Here is an 18,260-nt window from a genome sequence, read left to right on the forward strand (position 1 = left end):
CAATTGCATTCACCTTTTCGTGCAAGAAGTTGAGCTCTCCGCTCGCCAGCACGCTCTTCTTCCTGTTGTATGCAAGTCATTGAGCAAAAGCCACCTCTCCACTTCAACAACAAACACACGCGCACACGTACAGCTCCACAGGAGTGAGCCCGACTCCGTCCACCGCGTGTTTCTGCATCTTGCTCGCCAAGTCCCGCACGAAAACTTGCACGGCCGAAGCTGTTCGCACCAAGAAGTACACCATGAGTGCATCGAATTCCGTCCGACATGGCTACATTCCCGACAACTCACTGCAGCTGAGCACGGCGGCGTCCGCCACTTGGCCCATGTCCTTCTGGTCTTTCAGCAGCCGCTTCACGCGGCCCTACAATATCATATACGTAGTAGGTCAGCGCAATGTATCCACCCGCCCATCGCCCACGTCCGCTGTGCTGTCGCCACCTTCATCGGATCGCGCTGCTTCATCTTGTGCCGCTACGGAATGTGAACTGTTGGTCCCAACTGTCTGCAGCAACGACTAAACGGTACACCGTACCATTTGTTCAGGTTCGTCATTTCAGCCGCAGACGTCCATCCTGGTCAAGTCAAACGATGCTTCCAAGAAGCTCGTGGCGACAGCAGATCCGCGCGCTGCAGCGCCACGCCCAGCGCCGCCACGCGCGCGCGCCATTGGCCACGTCTCGCGCGTTGTCCTCCGCCCCTTCGGGTGCTAGCGGTGACGCGGAGTTCGCGCTGGGCGTCAAGTACCTGCTGGGCAAAGCCGACGGCGCGGGCGAAGTGGGCAGCGCCGCGTCGGTGCACGGCGCCGTGCTGCACTGGACGAATGCGGCGGAGCTGGGCCACGTGCGCGCGCAGGGCGCGCTGGGCAGCCTGTACCTCAAGGGCCACGCCGGCATCCCGCGCAACGTGGCGCTGGCCACGCAGTTCCTGCAGCAGGCGGCCGACGCCGGCCACGACGGCAGCTGCCACGAGATCGGCAAGCTGCTGTTCCAGGGCAGCGACGAGGTGCCGCAGGACTTGGAGCGCGCGCTGCACTACTGGACGCGCGCGGCGGAGAGCGGCCACATGGCGGCCAGCTACGACCTGGGCTACATGTACGCGCAGGGGCTGCACGTGGGCCAGGACGACGAGAAGGCCGTGCAGCTCTACCGCCAGGCGGCCAAGCAAAACATGCCCGAGGCGCACCGCGCGCTCGGCGCTGCTTGTCTGCACGGACGCGGCGTGGAGCAGAGCGCGGAGCAGGCCGTGACGCACTTCCGTCGCGCGGCGGAGGCTGGCAACGCGCTGGCGCAGTTCGACCTGGGCGCGTGCTACATGCTGGGACGCGGTATCGAGCAGGACCACTCCAAGGCGGCGCAGTTCTTCTTCCTCGCTGCCGAGGGCGGCGTCCCGCAGGCACAGCTGTGCTTGGCGCAGTTGTTCGAGAACGGCCAGGGGATCCCGGCCGATCGCGAGAAGGCGGTGCAGTACTACCAGTTGGCGGCGCAGGGCGGACTGCAGGAAGCCACGCAGGCTCTGGATCGTCTTGGAGCACCTCACGAGCCGGAGAAGGAGATGTAGACACATGCACACCGTAAAACATATTCACGAACACAATACCGACCACGTACGTTGCAGCTAAACTCGCTTGACAACAAGACCCATAGACACTGGTTTGGAGTGTGCTGTTGAATTGAACGATATCGTGGTCTTCGTCCGAACCCCGTTGGCTCCTGTGTGCCTCGCAAAAAAAATCTGCCAGGCCCAGGCCCGCGCGAATAACGAAACGTCGGGTGCAGCAGGCGTCGAGTGCAGGTGCGCTGAGCAGAGGTCGAGTTGGGGCGGTGGCGTGGACGGCGAACGGCGCGGCTGGTCAATACTTTATCTAGAGGCTGGTAAAATATAACACAACAAGACAAGCAAACGTGTTGTAAGTTGAGGAACAGTCACAGAAGCAGCAACAGCAGCCGCGAGACACACGCACACAGATAAAGCCACGCCCCAACGGGAGCGCTGCTAGAGCCCGCGGCTTGTGGCTTACGCTTTTAGAACGAATTCCGCGACCCAGTACCTGGCTTTTTCTTCTGCTTGATTTCCGCCTCGGCCACGCTGTGCAGCCGAATGACGCTCGGCTGGCTCTGGTTGTACTTCTCCGCGCCCATGGACCAGTCGTAAGACAACGTGTAGGCGAAGATATCTCCGCGCGCATTGAACTTGCCCGTCGTGATCGACTGGTTGCTGCAATTACACAGCATCTTGGTTAGCAACGCAGCCTTCACATAACATCACCCAACAATTATTACCACAGCGTACCATTTGTTGAAAGTTTTGAGCTTCTGGCGAGCGTCCTTGTCCCAGAAGCAGAACGTGCCGTCTCCGCCCGTGGTGGCGAATGTACCGAACGGGTGGAACGCGATGCTGCTCACCGGGTAAATATCCGATCCGTCGCGGTGGCACTTGAATGCGAAGTCGTTCCTGAGATCGCAACACAAAGCGATGTTAGTATCACCAACTGATAACAAATAAAAAGTTGCCGCAGGAAAGAACCTCTTGTCCTTGTCTTCAACGTGCTGGATGGCACAGCGTCCCTCGATCGATCCGATAGCGAAACCCGAAGCATCCGGGAAGCACGCAATCGTCCGCGTCAGGAACTTGAGGTTCGACTGGATGGACTTGTAGATCTGCGAAGGTTTGCGGATGTCGAACACGTGCACCTGGCGGTCGGCCGTCGCCACGACCAGCAGCGGGTGCTTGACGTCCATGGCGTAGCAGCGCTCCGAGAGCTGCACCGAGGCCATGGGCGTGGGCGACCGGGTGTCCCAGTATTTGATCGTCTTATCCCAACTGCCCGTGGCCACGCAGTTGGCCTCCTGAATCGCTGCAATGCTGCGGATCGGCGCGTCGTGCTGCAGCAATAATAATAACATCAACAGACAGTGTCAGGTCCTGTCACCTCGTGCATCAACGCCCCAATTGATCTCCGTACCGCGGCGATCTGCTGGCCCTGCGCGGGGCCGTTCAGCGTCCACATCTTGGCCGTCTTGTCACATGATCCAGAGAACACCGTGCTGCCGTCCTAATAATTGGGATAAAACATCACGTAAGTTGCTGTGGACCATAATAATATAGTAAAGTTATTGCCGCGCGCGCACCCCGCTGAAGGCCGTGCAGAGCACCGGCCCCTCGTGCGCGATCTGCGCCTTGGCGACTGCGTTGAACTGCGTGCCTTGCTGCTGCACCTCCCAGCAGCGCACGTAGTTGTCCCAGCTGCCGGACACCAGCACGTTGCTCGTGGGGCTCCACGCCAGGTCCTGGATGCCGTCGTTGATGGTCTCGCCGATGGTGTAGTCATTGTTCGGGTTCAGGTACCCGCCGGCCTGCGCGGGCTGGCCGAACGACATGCTGGACGCTGCTCTCCCTGCTGCGGCTCAAGTGGAATGCGTGGGTGGCTTCGCGCGCGGCAATCAGCGTTGTCTATTGGCTGAAAATACATTGGTTAAACCACCAATCCAAATCCAACTAATTTCACATGAAATATTGCGGTTGGATTGTATTGTGATATTGTTACGCTAACGTATTATTGTTCGTTGCAGTTGACTGCAAGCAGACATTTGCCATCCCACCGCTGTAAGTAGTAGCGGCTGATGTCTCGGCCGATGTCTCTCCACGCGAGCCACTCCATCTGCTCGTCCGTCGTGAGATTCGGGAACAGATCCACTTGCATGTCGTGGTCGGCGTCAATGTGGTGCAGCAGCAGCGAGTCGCTCACCCTGTCGTACTGCAGTCGCTGGTGGCCGCGCACGACCGACATCTTGCGCGCCGGGTTGTTGCTGAACACGACGTGCTGGCCGAACGGGACCTTGCGCTTGAGCGACCGACCGACGCCGTCCTGCACGAAGCCGCCCTCGGGCACGCCCGTGATGTCGGCCAGAGTGTTGAGGAAGTCGTAGTGCTCCGCGACGTCGTCGATCATGAGCCCCACGGAATCCCCGAGTCGCCCCTCGGCGATGATCGTCGTGGGCACGCGCGTGACCGACACGTCCCGCAGGTCGCTGTTGTAGACCTCGGGTCCGCGTCCGTGGTCGCCGAAGATGACGACGATGGTGTCGTTCAGGACCCCCTCGGCCTCCATTCGGTCCATGAACTTGCCCAGCTCCACGTCGGTGAAGTAGCGCATCTCGAGGTAGTCTTTGACCTTGTCGGCGCGATCGAGGCCTTCGTAGAGTGGGGAGAAGTCGGGCTTCTCGGCCTCGTCGTACCAGGTTGGACGCGCGTAGAACGGCTCGTGGCTCGAGGTGCTGTACTCCATGAGGAACATGGGCTTCTTGGGCTCGCCCCGAGCCAAACGCTCGCGCTGCTCCCTGGTCCGATTGATCATGAGGTCGCCGAGAAGCAGGAAGTTGACGTCGTCGTGGACACCCCACGGGTAGCTGCGCTTCTCCTCGTTGTACCATTGGTCGTGGGTGAAGCCGTAGTCGCGCTCGGCCAAGGTCATGACGTCGTAGCAGCTGAACACCGTGTCGAACCCGTGCGTGGGGAGGAACTCGTCCCAGCTATCGTAGTTGAGCAGGGAGCCCGTGTGGAAGTACGTCTCGTACCCCTTGGCCGAGAAGAGGTGCGGGACTCCGAAGAGTTTCGTGTCGTTCCTGCCCCCTGCGATCCCGGTCTTGGCCACGTTGTCGTACGGGACCTGCGCGAACAGGACGCTCTCCAGCGAGCGGCTCGAGGGGCTGCTCGACCACATGTTGCGGAAACTCACGCCGCGCTTGGCCCAGCGGTCGAAGTTCGGCGTGACTGTGATGTTGGACCCGTTGAACAGGTTGGACGGGTCCTCCTCTCCGACGATGTAGCGCGAGTCGTGGTGCCGGAAGGACTCAACCGAGAAGAAGATGACGTTGGGAGGGTTCTCCGGGTCGATGTCCACGTCGAAGGCGAGCTCTCCGCGGAAGCCCTTGGTGAGTCGGTAGAGCGAATTGGCGTCGAATAGCTCGTGGTCCTCGGTCTGATAATGGATGTACGTTTCCGCCCACGCCTCGAGGAATTTTGAGTCGAACTCCTGCCGAGTGATCACTTCCGGTGCGGGTACCAAGGCTTGAGTGAATAGCTGGTCGAGAGCTGCGTTCAGAGCCGAGTACGCGACGAGAGCCGAGCACGAGCTGCTAATTCCCAGCACGAACATGGGGAAGACGATCAGCGCCGTGATCACTACGCCAGTCTGTGACAGTCGCAGGTAGACGTCGGGTTCGTTGTCGAAGCTTGCGTCCAGCGACTTGGCCACATCCGAGCAGTCAGGGACTTCTTCCTTAGCAAGTTTGTCGTATGCAGATCGGTCTCCGGACGCAATTCCTCGTGACACGGCGAAGTTGACCACCAAGTGTGTGGGGTTCCAGCTCGCTACGTCGGCCCAACGAGCTCTCGCGCGCACCGTAGCAAAGAACGCAGCGACGATGACCATGATAGCTCCGTGGAGGTAGCCCTCGTGGAACTCCTCGGCCGATATCGGGGCCGCGCTGATGTACTGGATGTTGTTGTAGGCCAAGATGAAGATCTCGACTGTGAACCGCAGCTCGCGGAGGCGGACGAGGAGCATGTCGGAGACAAACGGCCCCATCATGAGCACGAAGAGAGTCCACGATACCAAGAACGTTGCGATCTTGCTGACCAGGCGGGCGATGCGCTTCCGCTTCACGAAGTCCGCGTGCTGTCTGCCACCCTGGTGTCGGCACTGCTCGCTGGCTGCTTGCTTGACGATGTCGAACAACCACAGCGCGCAGACGAAGTACGTGGCGCACACGCAGTCTTCAAGTAGCCCGAGTGCGAGTACACTAGCCTTGACTTCGAGAGTGCAGTCGGCGGAGGTGCCGTACATCGTGATCAGAGCGTCGAGCGTCTTGAACCGGTAGATGGAGAAGAAGAGCAGCACGACGGCGTAGGCGAACAGCCACCCGAACCACGGCCTGGCCCATCCGGTCACGGGGCGTTTGGTCTTGGACAGAACGTGCTTCTCCTCCGGCTCGACTTCTTCGCAGTCCGCGATAGCCACCTCGAGGAGGTTGCTCTGCTCTTCGGCATCTTGGATCAAGTCACGCCTCTTCATCTCCCAGTCTCCACTCTCCACCGGAAGCTTGGGTCGTTGGAAGGGGATTGGGAAGTGACCTTAGCGACTTGCCTGCTGCGTTGGATTCCCTAGCCGTTTTACGGAAATTGTTATGGTTGTATGGTTTCCATGCTTTGGTCCGAGGGTTGTCCATAGAGTTGGTAACGGTGCGGGCGTCGTTTGCCTGTCGCGCCCGTTTGCTTGGCGTCGGCTCCCTAGATCACACCTTCTGTCTACTTCAAAAGTGGGCTCCCCCTAAAACGAGAGCCAAAAGTCGCACAAAATGGGCTCCCTCATGGTAAGTACGAGATCAAGGAGCCCTCCCCATTGGCTCCCCTCCAGGGCTCCCCAAATCGATGCGCCACGCTAGAAGATCGAGCTCAAAGATCGCCACACTAGCCCTTAACGAGGGCTCACAGTTCTGGAGGGCTCCTTTCACTTAACCTATTGAACTCAAGAGCCCAGGAGCCCGAGCTCGCGACTTTTTGGGTTCACCCAAGAGCCCAGGAGCCCGAGCTCGCGACTTTTTGGGTTCACCCAAGAGCCCAGGAGCCCCAGGGCTCGTAGAAGGTGTGCCCTAGATCATTGCGGGGTGGCAGCTCTGGCGATTCTGGGTCAAGCCGTCGCTCCAAAGCGGCTAAGCCGACCCTATCGCCAACGACCGTCTCCACAAGCCTCGGTCGCAAGCTCACACACTGGACTTTAGAGCTCACGTAGGATCAAGTGTTGCCACTGCAGGAAGTGCGCACTTCCCGCAGTGAAACGGTTTCGCCTTTCGCTGAGTGAAGCTTTTGGGGCCCCCACTAGTGCTTTGTACAGGGTCATTACCATTGTTCTTGAGGGTCAAACAAACTGGAGTGCGTGCCGTAGTCCACTAGCTGTCCGTGCGGTCGACGGCAAGCAGGCACTTGCCATCCCACCGCTGCACGTAGTATCGACTAACATCACGGCCGATGTCTCGCCACGCCAGCCACTGCGTCTGCTCGTCGGTCGTCAAGTTCGGAAACAGATCCACTTGCATGTCGTGGTCCGAGTTGGCATTGTGCAGCAGCACGGAGTCGCCCACGCGGTCGTACTGCAACCGCTGGTGGCCGCGCACGACCGACATCTTGCGAGTCGGGTTGTTGCCGAATACCACGCGCTCACCGAACGGGATCTTGCGCTTGAGCGATCGTCCAACGCCGTCCTGTAGGAAACCTCTGTCTGGCACGCCGGTGATGTCGGCCAGGGTGTTGAGCAGGTCGTAGTGCTCGACGGCGTCGTCAATCATAAGGCCAACAGAGTCCCCCAGTCGACCTTCGGCAATGATTATCGCCGGTACTCGCGTGATGGATACACCTCGAGTGTCGCTGTTGGGAACCTCGGGACCCCGGCCGTGGTCGCCACGATAACGACGATGGTGTCGTTGAGAACACCCCCCGCCTCCATGCGGTCCAAGAACTTCCCCAGCTCCATGTCCGTGAAGTACCGCATCTCCAGGTAATTCTTAACGACATTGGCGCGCTCCAGACCTTCATAAAGAGCAGAGAAGTCTGGCTTCTCGGACTCGGCGTACCAAGTTGGACGAGCGTAGAACGGCTCGTGGCTGGAGATGGTGTAGTGCGTGATGAACGTTGGCTGCTTGCGCTCTCCTCGAGCCACGCGCTCATTTTGTTGCCTTGTCTTGTTCAGCAGTAGATCTCCCACGAGCTGGAAACTCACGTCGTCGTGCACTCCCCAGCCAAACCGGCGCTTCTCGGGGCCATCCCATTGATCGGGTTTAATCCCCATGTCCGTCTCCGCTAGATCCCACATCTGCACACGCCCCCAAACGTTATCGTAGCCGTGCGAAGAGAAGAATACGTCCCATCCGTCGTAGTTCAACGCGCAGCCAGTGGTGAAGTACGTCTCGTATCCCTTCGCCGCGAAGAACTGCGGCATCCCAGAGAGCTCCGTGTTCTCCTTGCCGCCCGCTATGCCCGTCGTCACGCTGTCGTACGGGACCTGAGCGAACAGGATGCTCTCCAACGAGCGGCTCGTGGGAGTACTTGACCACATATTGCGGAAACTCACGCCTCGCTTCGCCCACCGGTCGAAGTTGGGCGTGACAGTGATGTTGGAGCCCCTGAACAGGTTTGATGGGTCTTCTTGTCCGACGAGGTAGCGTGAGTAACGACTCGACCGCCAGCACCATAACGTTGGGCGGGTTTACCGGGTCTACAGCGACGTCGAAGGCGAGATCTCCATGAAAACCCGTGGTGCGTCGGAAGAGAGAGTTGTCGTCGAAGAGCTGGTGGTCTTCAGTCTGGTAGTGGATAAACGTCTCTGCTCAAGCCTTAGGACGTGTGGCGTCGAACTCGGCTCGCTTGAATTCTTCGTGGGAAGGCAACAGGATCCGACTGAATAGCTGATCAAGTGTTGCGTTTAGAGCAGAGTACGCGACGAGAGCGGAGCTTGAGCTGATCACTCCGACGACGAACATAGGGAAAACCACGAGACCCATGAGAAGGACGGCGGATTGAGACACACCGCGATAGAGCATCGCCTCGACGGGCGCGTTGGTGTTCAGGGATTTCAACCCTTCCGTTGTGGTTCGGCCTTCATCTAGAGTGAGTTTGTCGTACTTATATCCGCGGCGTGAGCCTTTATCACCGCTCGGTCGACGCGGTGCTGTTGAGATCAGCTGGAACGCGGCATCAACCACCGCGTTTGTTGGATCCCAGCGAGCCAAGTCAGTCCACCGCAGTTGCGCCCGCGCGGTTGCGAACAAGGTGGCCACAATGATGACGATCCCTGCATTTACGTAGCCCGCGTTGAACTCCTCGGTGGCGATCGGAGCAGCACTGATGTACTCACTCTCGTTGATGGCCATGACAACGAGGTCGAGCGAGAACCGCATTTGTCGGAGTCGCACCAGCAGCATATCAGCGACGAACGGCACCACCGCCGCGACGAAAAGCAGCCACGACGCCAAGAACGTAGCGATTTTGGTGCTGATTCGAGCAATGTGCCGTCGCTTCTGGATGGCAGCGCGCTGGTTGCCGCCTGGGCGTCTGCAGCGTACAGTGACAGCTTGCCTCACAAGGTCGAAGATCCACAGCGCGCACACGAAGTACGTGGTGCACACGACGTCTTCCATGACGCCAAACAGCAGCACCTTTACCCGCAGACCGAGAGTCAAGTCCTTGGCACTTCCGTACATGGCAATGAGATCCTCCAGCGCCGACCACCGATAGACGGAGAAGAAGAGGAGCATGAGCGCGCAGGTGAAGCTCCACCCCATCCACGGCTTCGTCCAGAAGTCGGCATCGACCACGAGGTGCAGGAGCTTGAACTTTGTCTGGAGCTGGACAGGGTCCTCCTCCGGGTCCACTTCTCCATTGGCGATGATGGAGACCTCCAGGAGCTCGCTCCGTTCGTCCGCAGCCTCCTCTTGAAAGGAGTCACCATCCACTGCCCTCATGTTCCCAAGAAGACTCGATCGTGGCAAAGGAAGTTGAAGAATGAGCACTAGGAGCTTGCACCTAGATTCCCAAGCGCACGTCCATTGAGAGGAGCACGTATCTGGGGCGGAGGAGGCGCGCACCGGAGACGCAGCACCCGTAGGGTACCTGCAGTTACATGTCCACTGGTGCTTGCTTAGTCTTTTAGCAATTAATTGGCCGAAAATAGGTTTCATTCCAGTATTGACGACCATGGCGGAGGAGCCCAAGCGCAAGGACACCCGGACGCACCTGACGCTGCAGCAGAAGGCCCAGCTGCGCGCCTTCCTGGCGGCCAACCCCAAGCTGCCGCGCTTCGCCGTGGCCGACTGGGTGCGCGAGCACTTCCACGTGCGGCTGGGGCGCACCACGCTCTACCGCATCCAGCACACGCCCGAGGCGGCGTTCGCGACGGGCAACCTCAGCCGCAAGAAGCTGCGGCGCGTCAAGTTCCCGGACTTCGAGCGCCGCCTGCTCGCCTTCTACGAGGACAGGCGCCAGCGCCGGGAGGACGTGTCCGACGACGAGCTGCTGCGCCAGGCGGCCGAGTGCCGCGCCGCGTGCGGCATCAGCGACACGGAGCTCAAGCTCTCGAACGGCTGGCTCTACCGTTTCAAGATCCGGCACCAGCTCACGAACACGCCCCCGCAGCTTCGAGAGACCGAGGCGGGGGTGACGGAGGACAGGCCGGTGCAACTAGAGCTGCCTCAAGTGGACGCACAGGTCGCTATGGCTGCAGAGGACGTGACGCTGTCGGCGCGAGCGCTGACGACGGTGCAAGCCCCCGGGTTCTTCAACTGGGAGCCCGTGGGGGACGTTCCGCAGGACGAGGTTGCAATCGTCGAGGACGGCGTGTTGCTCCTGCAGCCAGGAGTGTTCGAGCTCAGTGTACACGTACGACACAGCGCGCCGCCGACGGGAGTGCCGGCAACCCGCATCTTCAAGGTCTATTGCGGCGACCGCGTGGCGGGGCAGTGCGATACGCCGACACAAGTAGAGAGCGACGTGGCTAGTAGTATCTGGGTGGGGGCTAATTTGCTGGCAGGGGCTCAGGAGATGCTGAAGGTGGAGTTCCTCGCTCAAGGCTACGCCTTCTCCGATAGCAGCCTCGTGCTGCGGCGCAGGATACAGTGAGCGAAGGGATCTAAGCAAGTGATAATATATTTGGTATGCGTACCGTTGCGTTTCAAATCTCCAACATGCTCGTGAACGTGGGTCCTCATCGCTGTTCATTCTTCAACTGTTACCTCAAGATACCTGGAGCTAGCTGAAGCTGGAAAGCCGATGGCGAACAACCTACGACCACGAAACGTCCACGTGCGAGGATAATGCTTGCAAGCGTGGCAATGGGACTGAGTTACTCATTTAACAACCGGAGCACTAGCCGACTACCGCTATGAACGACACCTGCCCCATGATACTCGACTCGAATCACTGTCTGCGCCGGTAACGTGCACCCAAGCTGCAGCACGCTCAAGGCTTGGTCGTCTGCCCATCGAATAGAGGATTCACACTGACCCAGTAACTCGACCCCAGCCCACACTTTGAAGATGATTGGCGAGCTGTCGCTCGGAAGCGCACTATGCTGCAGCTCTACATTGAGCTGAACCATCGCGTTGGTTAAAACGGCAACACCGTCGTCGTCCACTGAGAAATACTCGGCGTGAGCCATCCCGCTGTTCAGTTTCCACCTAACAAACCCCACCGCCGTGGCGGGGTCTACTGAGACTGCTGACAGGTATGTAAGTGGTCGAATGACAGCAGGAACGCTAGCTGGTTCAGATATCACGGATGCCTCCAGCGTAGTAGCTGAGATGTCGCTATTAGCCTCGAGGGCCTCCTGAATGGCGACGCTCGCTTCCACAACGCTATCTTCATCTTCTTCATCATCATCTCCAGTTTCAGAACCGTCAGAGACGTCATTGGTCTCCACTGCGTCAACTGCATCGGCCATAACAACGCCGGCGTCAACCTTCCGTTGAGTAGCTCTTGGCTTCCGCTTGGGCTTCCCGCTGTCCATAGCATCGGACGCGGCCTGCGTTGCATCTCCATTATCAGTCGATGTCTGTGCGGACTCCACCTCTTCCCCTGCTGCTGCCTGCGGGGTGACACGCAGCGCGTGCCTCTCCTTGAACCGATGCAGCCAGCCGTTGCTCAGCTTGAGCTCCGTCTCGGAGATGCCGTGGCGCGCGCGGAGCTCCGCGGCCGCGCGCAGCAGCGCGTCGTCGGACAGCGCGGCCCCGCTGCTCTCATTGGCCCGGCGGCTCTCCTCGCAGAAGGCCAGGATGTCCCTCTCCAGCTCCGGGAACTTGACGCGCCGGCCCTTCTTCTGCTGCGCGTTGCCCGCGAAGGCGTCGGCGGGCGCGTGGTAGATGCGGTAGAGCGTGGCGCGGCCCACGGACACGCCGAAGCGCTCGCGCACCCAGTCCACGACGGCCAGCAGCTGCAGGTCCGGGTGCTCGCTCCAGAAGGCCTTGAGCTCCAGCTTCTGCGCGTTGGTGAGGAACGTCCGCTGCGGCGGCGGCCGCTTGGGCGGCATTGTTCGAGGCGGTTGGTTGATTTGCCAAAAAGCGGCCGGAACGTTGGGGATCAGATTTCGGCCGTTACGCTAAAACGCTAAAAGCTGACCGCGCCGAAATCGCCTTGTGCTGGTTATAGAGCGTGTATATTCGTGGGCGGAAACGCTGGGCTTTGCATCAGCGAGTTGAAGGCGAGCCCTAATGTCGCTGACGCCTTGAAGGAGTGACGTGGCCACTTTTACGCATGGGATTCTATCCATTTATAACCTTCCGTATTGGTTCTATCGATAGTAAGAGGGCTATCCATTCACACTATCTAAAGATGCGTAATCGCATACCTGTGAATATCGATATTATTAAGTAGATCAGCTTTAGTCGCTGCCTCCACTTCAGAAACCAACTCGCGGAGTAGGCGAGCGCACTTGGGAGCTGCCCTCCGCCTCGCTCTTCCTCCTCTTCGCGGGCATGCGCCGCTCCTTCCATCGCGCGCTGGCGGCCGCCGTGCTGGCGGTCGCGCTCTCCTGCGCCCCCGCGGCGAGCTCCGACGTCTCCGAGGCGCGCGCGTCCGGTACAGCCCCCGCTTCATCTCCATCTTCGTCTTCGCTCATTCCCTCGCTCTCTCTGACCCCACTCTCCCCTGTCTGCAGACTCCATTGCGCCGCCGTCTCCTCTCGCGGAGGCGCTGCGACGCGTGCAGACCGACAACGCGGCGGTGCGCGGCCTGAGCGACGCCGCGCTGTCCCCGCTCGTGCCCCGCGCCGAGCGCCGCGACGCGCTGGTGCAGCTGGGCGACATGTACTTCTACGGCAACAGCTCGCTGGACACGAGCGTGAACGGCACGCTGGCCATGAGGCTGTACGCCGAGGCGGCGGCTCTGGGCGCGCCGCGCGCGCAGTTCCACGTGGGCGTGGCCAAGAGCTACGGGCTCTGGGGCTTCCCGCCGGACGAAGCGGGCGCCATGACGCACTACTACTTCGCGGCGCTGGGCGGGGACATGGGCGCGGTGATGGCGCTCGGACACAAGCATCTGCTGGGGCTCGGCGCCCCGAAGAAGTGCGAGTCGGCCGTGCGCTACTACGAAGTGGCGGCCAACGAGGCCGTCGCGCGCCGCGAGCAGAACGTCAGTCACCCGGCCATCTACGACCTGCCGCACCGCCGCCTCAAGACGCTGGCCGAGACCCAGCACAAGAAGAACCTGCCCGGAGACAGCGCCATTGTGGACTACTATCAGTTCTCGGCGGACAAGGGCGACCCCGACGCCACGCTGAACCTGGCCACACTCTACTACTACGGCGCGCGCGGACTCGCACAGGACTTGGAGCGCGCCGCGGCGCTCTTCCAGAAAGCCTACAACCTCGGAGCGAGCGGCGGAGCGTACCACCTGGGACACATCTACAGTCTGGGCATTGGCGTCCCGCAGAACAATGCCACGGCGTTCAAGTATCTGCAGGAGGCGGTGAACGAGGGCAACACTGCAGCGCAGAACGAGCTGGCGCACATGTATTTGCAGGGGAAGGGCACGCAACCGGACGAGGAGCAGGCAGTGGCGCTCTTCAAGTCGGCAGCTAAGCAGGGCAGCATGGAGGCGTTCTACAACCTTGGCGTCCTACACATGCGGGGCGGAGGCTCAAAGGGCATGGTGCTCGCCTCGGGGCACCCAGAATACGAGGTCGCTCACGGATATTTCCAGCTCGCAGCTCACCAGGGCCACACGATCTCTAGCCACAAGCTCGGCCACATGAGTCTGCACGGTATCGGCACTACTCGATCCTGCAGAAATGCGGTCGAGTCGTTCAAGATGGTGGCGGAGCGTGGCGAGTGTGATCGAGTGCTCTCCCAGGCGTACAAGGACTTCAAGCGCCAGGACTACGAGGCGGCCTTCATGAAGTACGCTGTCATGGCGCAGCAGGGCTACGAGGTCGCCCAGCACAACGCCGCGTACTTGTTGGATTACGACTTCTTGACGCCGTCGCCATTCTCGCCCATGCTGTCGCTGATGCCCTCGGCAATTGAGCTGGACGAGGACACTGTGGCCTCGACTGCTGTCATGCTGTACAGGCTGGCCGCGCAGCAGGGCAATGTGGACGCCAACCTAAAGATCGGCGACTACTACTACTATGGAAAAGGCGGCCACTCCGTGGACTTTGTCAAGGCGAGCGCGCACTATTCGCTCGCAAGTAAGCGCTCGAACGCACAGGCAATGTTCAACCTGGCGCTCATGTACGAGCACGGAATTGGCGTGGAGCAGGACTTCTACCTGGCCAAGCGCTTCTTTGACAAGGCGCGTGTAGCACATAGCGACGCTAATGTGCCGGTGACTCTTGCACTCTGGAAGCTGCGGGCGCACAAATCGCTTCGGGCGTGGAAGAGGTGGTGGGACGAACTCGTGGGCAATGTCCCGCCATCTAAGAAGATTTCTGCTCCCCCCGCTGCTTCGTCGGGCGGCGTATCTAGCAGCGTGGCTGGAGCGACATCGAACGCGGAGTCGTCGTTCCTGTCTCGGCTGGAAAAGTGGTGGCCCGGTGACGCCGACAAGAGCACAGAGGCGCTGCTGCGAGATTTGTTCAGTAACTGGCGCGAGGTTTTGCAGTCTGACAACTTCCTCATCTTTGTATTGACGATCGCCCTCGGTGTCGTCCTTTACATCCGCTCCGAGCGCCAATATTTACAAGCACCGCCCGTGCAGCAGCAGCCACTGTAGTCAAGTCAGTAGAGGGAATGACCACCGAGGTGGACAAGACTAAGCTGCAACATCGGTATGATTATTGCATCACTGCTTGCTGTTCTACAAGTCCCTTGTCTGTTTTGCTGTCCGGCGAGTCTCCGAGTTGTTGCTGCCCTCGCAGAAGCATTTCCTGTTGGCTCTTGAGCATGCGTTTGAGCTCGACCATCTCGGACTCAAGCTGCAGGAGCCGAGTCTCGCTGTCGTCTGCGCGTTGTTGCTCTCGCTTGAGAGCTTCGACGACGACGGGAACCAACCGCGCGTATGCCACGTACTTGAATCCGTCAGCTGCAGTGGACACAACTTGGGGCACGACTCGCTCAACTTCCTGGGCGATGAATCCCAATTCTCGCCGACCGTCGTGCGGGAATTTGTTCGGGAACTCGTCTGAGTTGTACGCGTACTCAACGCCACGGAGCTGCGAGACAATTTCCGAGGCGTTGCTGATCTGGTGGACGTTTGTCTTGAAGCGCTGGTCCGAAGCATCCACGTAGGCCCCTGAGCCCATGACCTGGCCGTCCACGGTCACACTGGCCCCGAAAAAGGCCTCGTCCTCGACGAATAGCCCCCCCTGCACTTCAACCATCTCGATAGCTGTCATGTTGACGTTGCTGATGTGGCCGCCGATGATGTCGACGCCGCGCAGCTCGCTCTCGCTCATGTCGATGGAGCCGCGCATGCGCTGAGCCTCGATTCTCTCGGCAGTGAGCGTGCCTGAAGCAGCTTCGAAGCGGAGACTGTCGTGCTGCTCCAGAACACCGCCCTTGCCGTACACGGCGACGAACCCGGCGCGTTGGCCAGCGACTTGAACAGACTGCACCGACAGCGTGACCTCGCCTAGGTTGAGGTCATTCGCAGCCTCAAAGGTTTTCACCCCCGTGAGCGACGATGTATCAAAGACTGCAGCAGTCAACGGACGCCATACACCGCCATCGAAGACGAATATCGCTGCTGCGCCGGCCGCTACGTTGAGATCGCCACCTAAAGGTTGCTCGTCGTCGTTCTGGATGACCAGAAGTTGGCCAGCATACGCATGTTCACGGTCAATTCGTGCGGTGTTGGGGGATGAAACACCGTCGCTTGTGATCTGAACGTAGCTGTTTGTGCTAGGAATGACGAGGTGCTCCGAAGCGCGAAGCTGCACACTGGAAAACACGGCCTGGGCCTGCGAGACAAGCGCACCGTTGGCAATAACCCGCCCGCCGCTTGTTGTCGAGATATCTCCACGAGTCTCCAAATTGCCTAGTGAATCTACGGAAAACGTGGCCTCCGTTTGTGCTCCGTAGTCGCCGAGATCAATGGGCTTTACAGCTTCAATAAGGTGGAAAGGGGGCCTCTCTCGGTGTTGGCGCGATACATCAAAGCTCAACAACGCCCCTGCAAAGTTCGGGTTGGTCGAAGCCACTTCAAGTGACTTGCCGTTCACTTCGTCCGTGTGAACTGTAAGCCCGCCGTCTTCGATGGCGAAACCATCCTTTGTTGTGAGACTTCCAGATTCGATATGCACCCCGCCAGCCTCCACACGCAAGCCGCCGGAAGTGATCGTCTGGCCTCCAGACGCGATAGTCACGCCGCCTGCAAGCACGTGCAGTCCACCACCATGGACGAATGTAGCACCCGTGTCCTGGACTTCAAAGACCTTGCTGTCGCTGCTTCTGCTTCCCCTCGCTTCAATCAACGGGCTAGATGGCGATGCACCTTCATTGTTGTCGCGCTGCAGTAACAGCACAGGACCAGAGGGCGCAGCTAGAGTTGTCTGGCCGTTCTTAAGACTCAGCGTGCCAGAGCGTACAGCCAAGTTTCCACTTTGCACATCAAGTCCCCCACTCATGACCTTGATTCCGTCAGAAAGCACCTGAATACCGCCACGCTCCAGCCTCAGACCACCCTTTAGGATCTCTAGGCCGCCGCCGTAGATGACAGTCTGGCCTGCGCCGTTCACTCGCAAAATGGGACCTTTAGGTTGTGAGATTCGGAGGAAATCTGGCAACGTCGACAACTCCGAGGTAGATGCAGGACTAAGTCTCTCAATATTGAGCAGAGCGGCACCGGAGGAGCCAGTGGCGCTTTGTAGCTGCAAATGGAGAGGCGTATCTTCCAGCCGTGCGCGTCCATCTTTCATCTCGAAGGAGCCATCTTTTTGCATCTGAAAGACTCCTCCACCGCTCATGTACAGGCCGCCTTCGCGCAGTTGGAGTGAACCGTGGTGCCATGTAGTGTCTCCGCGGCCATTCATCGTAAACAAAGCTTGGCCACCGGCGTCAGCTCGCATGAAGTGAAACTCGGACGACAACCCGCGCGTTGCCGACAAACGCAGTACGTTCCCCTTGAAAAACGGTCCCAGTGCCGGCCCAACCAGCACGTCTTCATCATCCTTGTTGTTGCCGCAGTGATCTCCGTAAAACCCCTCGTGACACGCGCAGATCCCTGTGTCAGTGTTGCAATCGCCGTGCCCACTGCACTCTTCGTAGGACTTCACATCCGAATCCGTGATACTTTCGAACACGCACTGCACTGAGCCTGAGGGCGACGAAAGCTGAACATTGGCTGCGTCGCACCGGAACTCGGACGCTGGTGGGTTGCCATCGTGGTAGTACAGGTTGTTCATGATGGGGAACGTAGGGAACGTGCGCAGCGTGATCTCGAATGTTGCCGCAGCAGACGTCTCGAAAGCCACTCGTTCACACGTCTGCGCGATGAAGATATGGGTTAGTATCGATAACATGAAGAGCAAAAAGCAGCTATGTCACTTACCAGGTCTCCGAGGTTTTGGAAACGGCGGAAAATGGAGGTGCAAACGTCACTCGACACCTGTGCGAGTGGCAGGTCAAACTCGACTGTATGCGCTTGGAACGTCAACGTCAGAGCCCCGCCGGTAGCTTCAGCACCTCTTGTAGCTGTGATGCGCAGCCGAATCTTCTTGTCGTTCTGCTGGGTCGACGTGGGGTTCGATCCATGCGGGCACATCTCTGCCAGATCAGGAAAACACCCACACGGGTTCGCATTAGCAGGCCATAGTGGTTAAACACGATTAGCTGCACGCACTCCTTGAGCAGCCTGGCGAGTTGTATCCCCACTGGCAATTGCACACGTGCTCCCCGTGCCGATTGATCGCGCATGTGCCGTGGTGCGAGCACTGGCTTCCTTCGCCTGGGCAGTGCGTCCCCTTCAGCTCAATTGCGTGCGCGAGTCCACCTCCAGCCTGGTGAAGAGCAGCAAGAGCGAGGCACACGAAGCAGAGCAATGCAACGCCTCGCGCCCGACCATAATGCTCGCAGATAAGCTTAGCCATGAGAGCAAGCGCGATGACAAGCCACGTTGGCCAGGAAGCTGCAAGGGACGAAATGGCTGCAGGAAGATCGCAATAGGCTTGACAAGGATAACGCCCTTTCACAAGATACGTTCGGTGACAGAAGACCAGCTGAAGAGGCATTCGGTGGTGGGACTGTACGCCTAAAAATGGCTACACATTGCAGTTGACC

The 18,260-nt window shown here is 59.5% G+C and overlaps 8 protein-coding genes across 8 annotated transcripts; 3 read left to right on the forward strand and 5 right to left on the reverse strand.

The window, feature by feature from the left end:
- Positions 1–591: 591 nt before the first annotated feature.
- Positions 592–1,560, forward strand: PHYSODRAFT_501566 (hypothetical protein; the record flags this gene model as incomplete). Its single annotated transcript, XM_009527316.1, has 1 exon — positions 592–1,560. The coding sequence occupies one exon, from the start codon at positions 592–594 to the stop codon at positions 1,558–1,560; it is 969 nt and encodes a 322-aa protein (XP_009525611.1).
- A 464-nt stretch (positions 1,561–2,024) lies between these two features.
- PHYSODRAFT_360329 (hypothetical protein) lies at positions 2,025–3,404 on the reverse strand (the record flags this gene model as incomplete). The annotated part of the gene is made up of 4 exons (XM_009527317.1): positions 3,132–3,404; positions 2,966–3,055; positions 2,293–2,885; positions 2,025–2,217 (listed from the first exon to the last, which is right to left on the reverse strand). Exons 1-4 carry the CDS (start codon positions 3,378–3,380, stop codon positions 2,025–2,027), a joined length of 1,125 nt encoding a protein of 374 aa, XP_009525612.1. The 5' UTR covers positions 3,381–3,404.
- Positions 3,405–3,556: 152 nt separating this feature from the next.
- PHYSODRAFT_504275 (hypothetical protein) lies at positions 3,557–6,076 on the reverse strand (the record flags this gene model as incomplete). The annotated part of the gene is made up of 1 exon (XM_009527318.1): positions 3,557–6,076. One exon carries the CDS (start codon positions 6,074–6,076, stop codon positions 3,557–3,559), a length of 2,520 nt encoding a protein of 839 aa, XP_009525613.1.
- An 874-nt stretch (positions 6,077–6,950) lies between these two features.
- On the reverse strand, positions 6,951–9,518 carry PHYSODRAFT_330624 (hypothetical protein; the record flags this gene model as incomplete). Its single annotated transcript, XM_009527319.1, has 4 exons — positions 6,951–7,325; positions 7,415–8,180; positions 8,233–8,380; positions 8,456–9,518. 4 exons carry the CDS (start codon positions 9,516–9,518, stop codon positions 6,951–6,953), a joined length of 2,352 nt encoding a protein of 783 aa, XP_009525614.1.
- A 232-nt stretch (positions 9,519–9,750) lies between these two features.
- On the forward strand, positions 9,751–10,671 carry PHYSODRAFT_502044 (hypothetical protein; the record flags this gene model as incomplete). The annotated part of the gene is made up of 3 exons (XM_009527320.1): positions 9,751–10,147; positions 10,277–10,368; positions 10,483–10,671. 3 exons carry the CDS (start codon positions 9,751–9,753, stop codon positions 10,669–10,671), a joined length of 678 nt encoding a protein of 225 aa, XP_009525615.1.
- Positions 10,672–10,844: 173 nt separating this feature from the next.
- PHYSODRAFT_559103 (hypothetical protein) lies at positions 10,845–12,076 on the reverse strand (the record flags this gene model as incomplete). The annotated part of the gene is made up of 1 exon (XM_009527321.1): positions 10,845–12,076. One exon carries the CDS (start codon positions 12,074–12,076, stop codon positions 10,895–10,897), a length of 1,182 nt encoding a protein of 393 aa, XP_009525616.1. The 3' UTR covers positions 10,845–10,894.
- A 445-nt stretch (positions 12,077–12,521) lies between these two features.
- On the forward strand, positions 12,522–14,825 carry PHYSODRAFT_544024 (hypothetical protein; the record flags this gene model as incomplete). Its single annotated transcript, XM_009527322.1, has 3 exons — positions 12,522–12,624; positions 12,704–13,725; positions 13,786–14,825. The coding sequence occupies 3 exons, from the start codon at positions 12,522–12,524 to the stop codon at positions 14,755–14,757; spliced, it is 2,097 nt and encodes a 698-aa protein (XP_009525617.1). The 3' UTR covers positions 14,758–14,825.
- PHYSODRAFT_314310 (hypothetical protein) lies at positions 14,819–18,070 on the reverse strand (the record flags this gene model as incomplete). Its single annotated transcript, XM_009527323.1, has 4 exons — positions 14,819–17,443; positions 17,533–17,747; positions 17,824–17,980; positions 18,011–18,070. 4 exons carry the CDS (start codon positions 18,068–18,070, stop codon positions 14,819–14,821), a joined length of 3,057 nt encoding a protein of 1,018 aa, XP_009525618.1.
- Positions 18,071–18,260: the final 190 nt, after the last annotated feature.

Source organism: Phytophthora sojae (genome assembly GCF_000149755.1).
Source record: "Phytophthora sojae unplaced genomic scaffold PHYSOscaffold_4, whole genome shotgun sequence".
Lineage (NCBI taxonomy): Eukaryota > Oomycota > Peronosporomycetes > Peronosporales > Peronosporaceae > Phytophthora > Phytophthora sojae.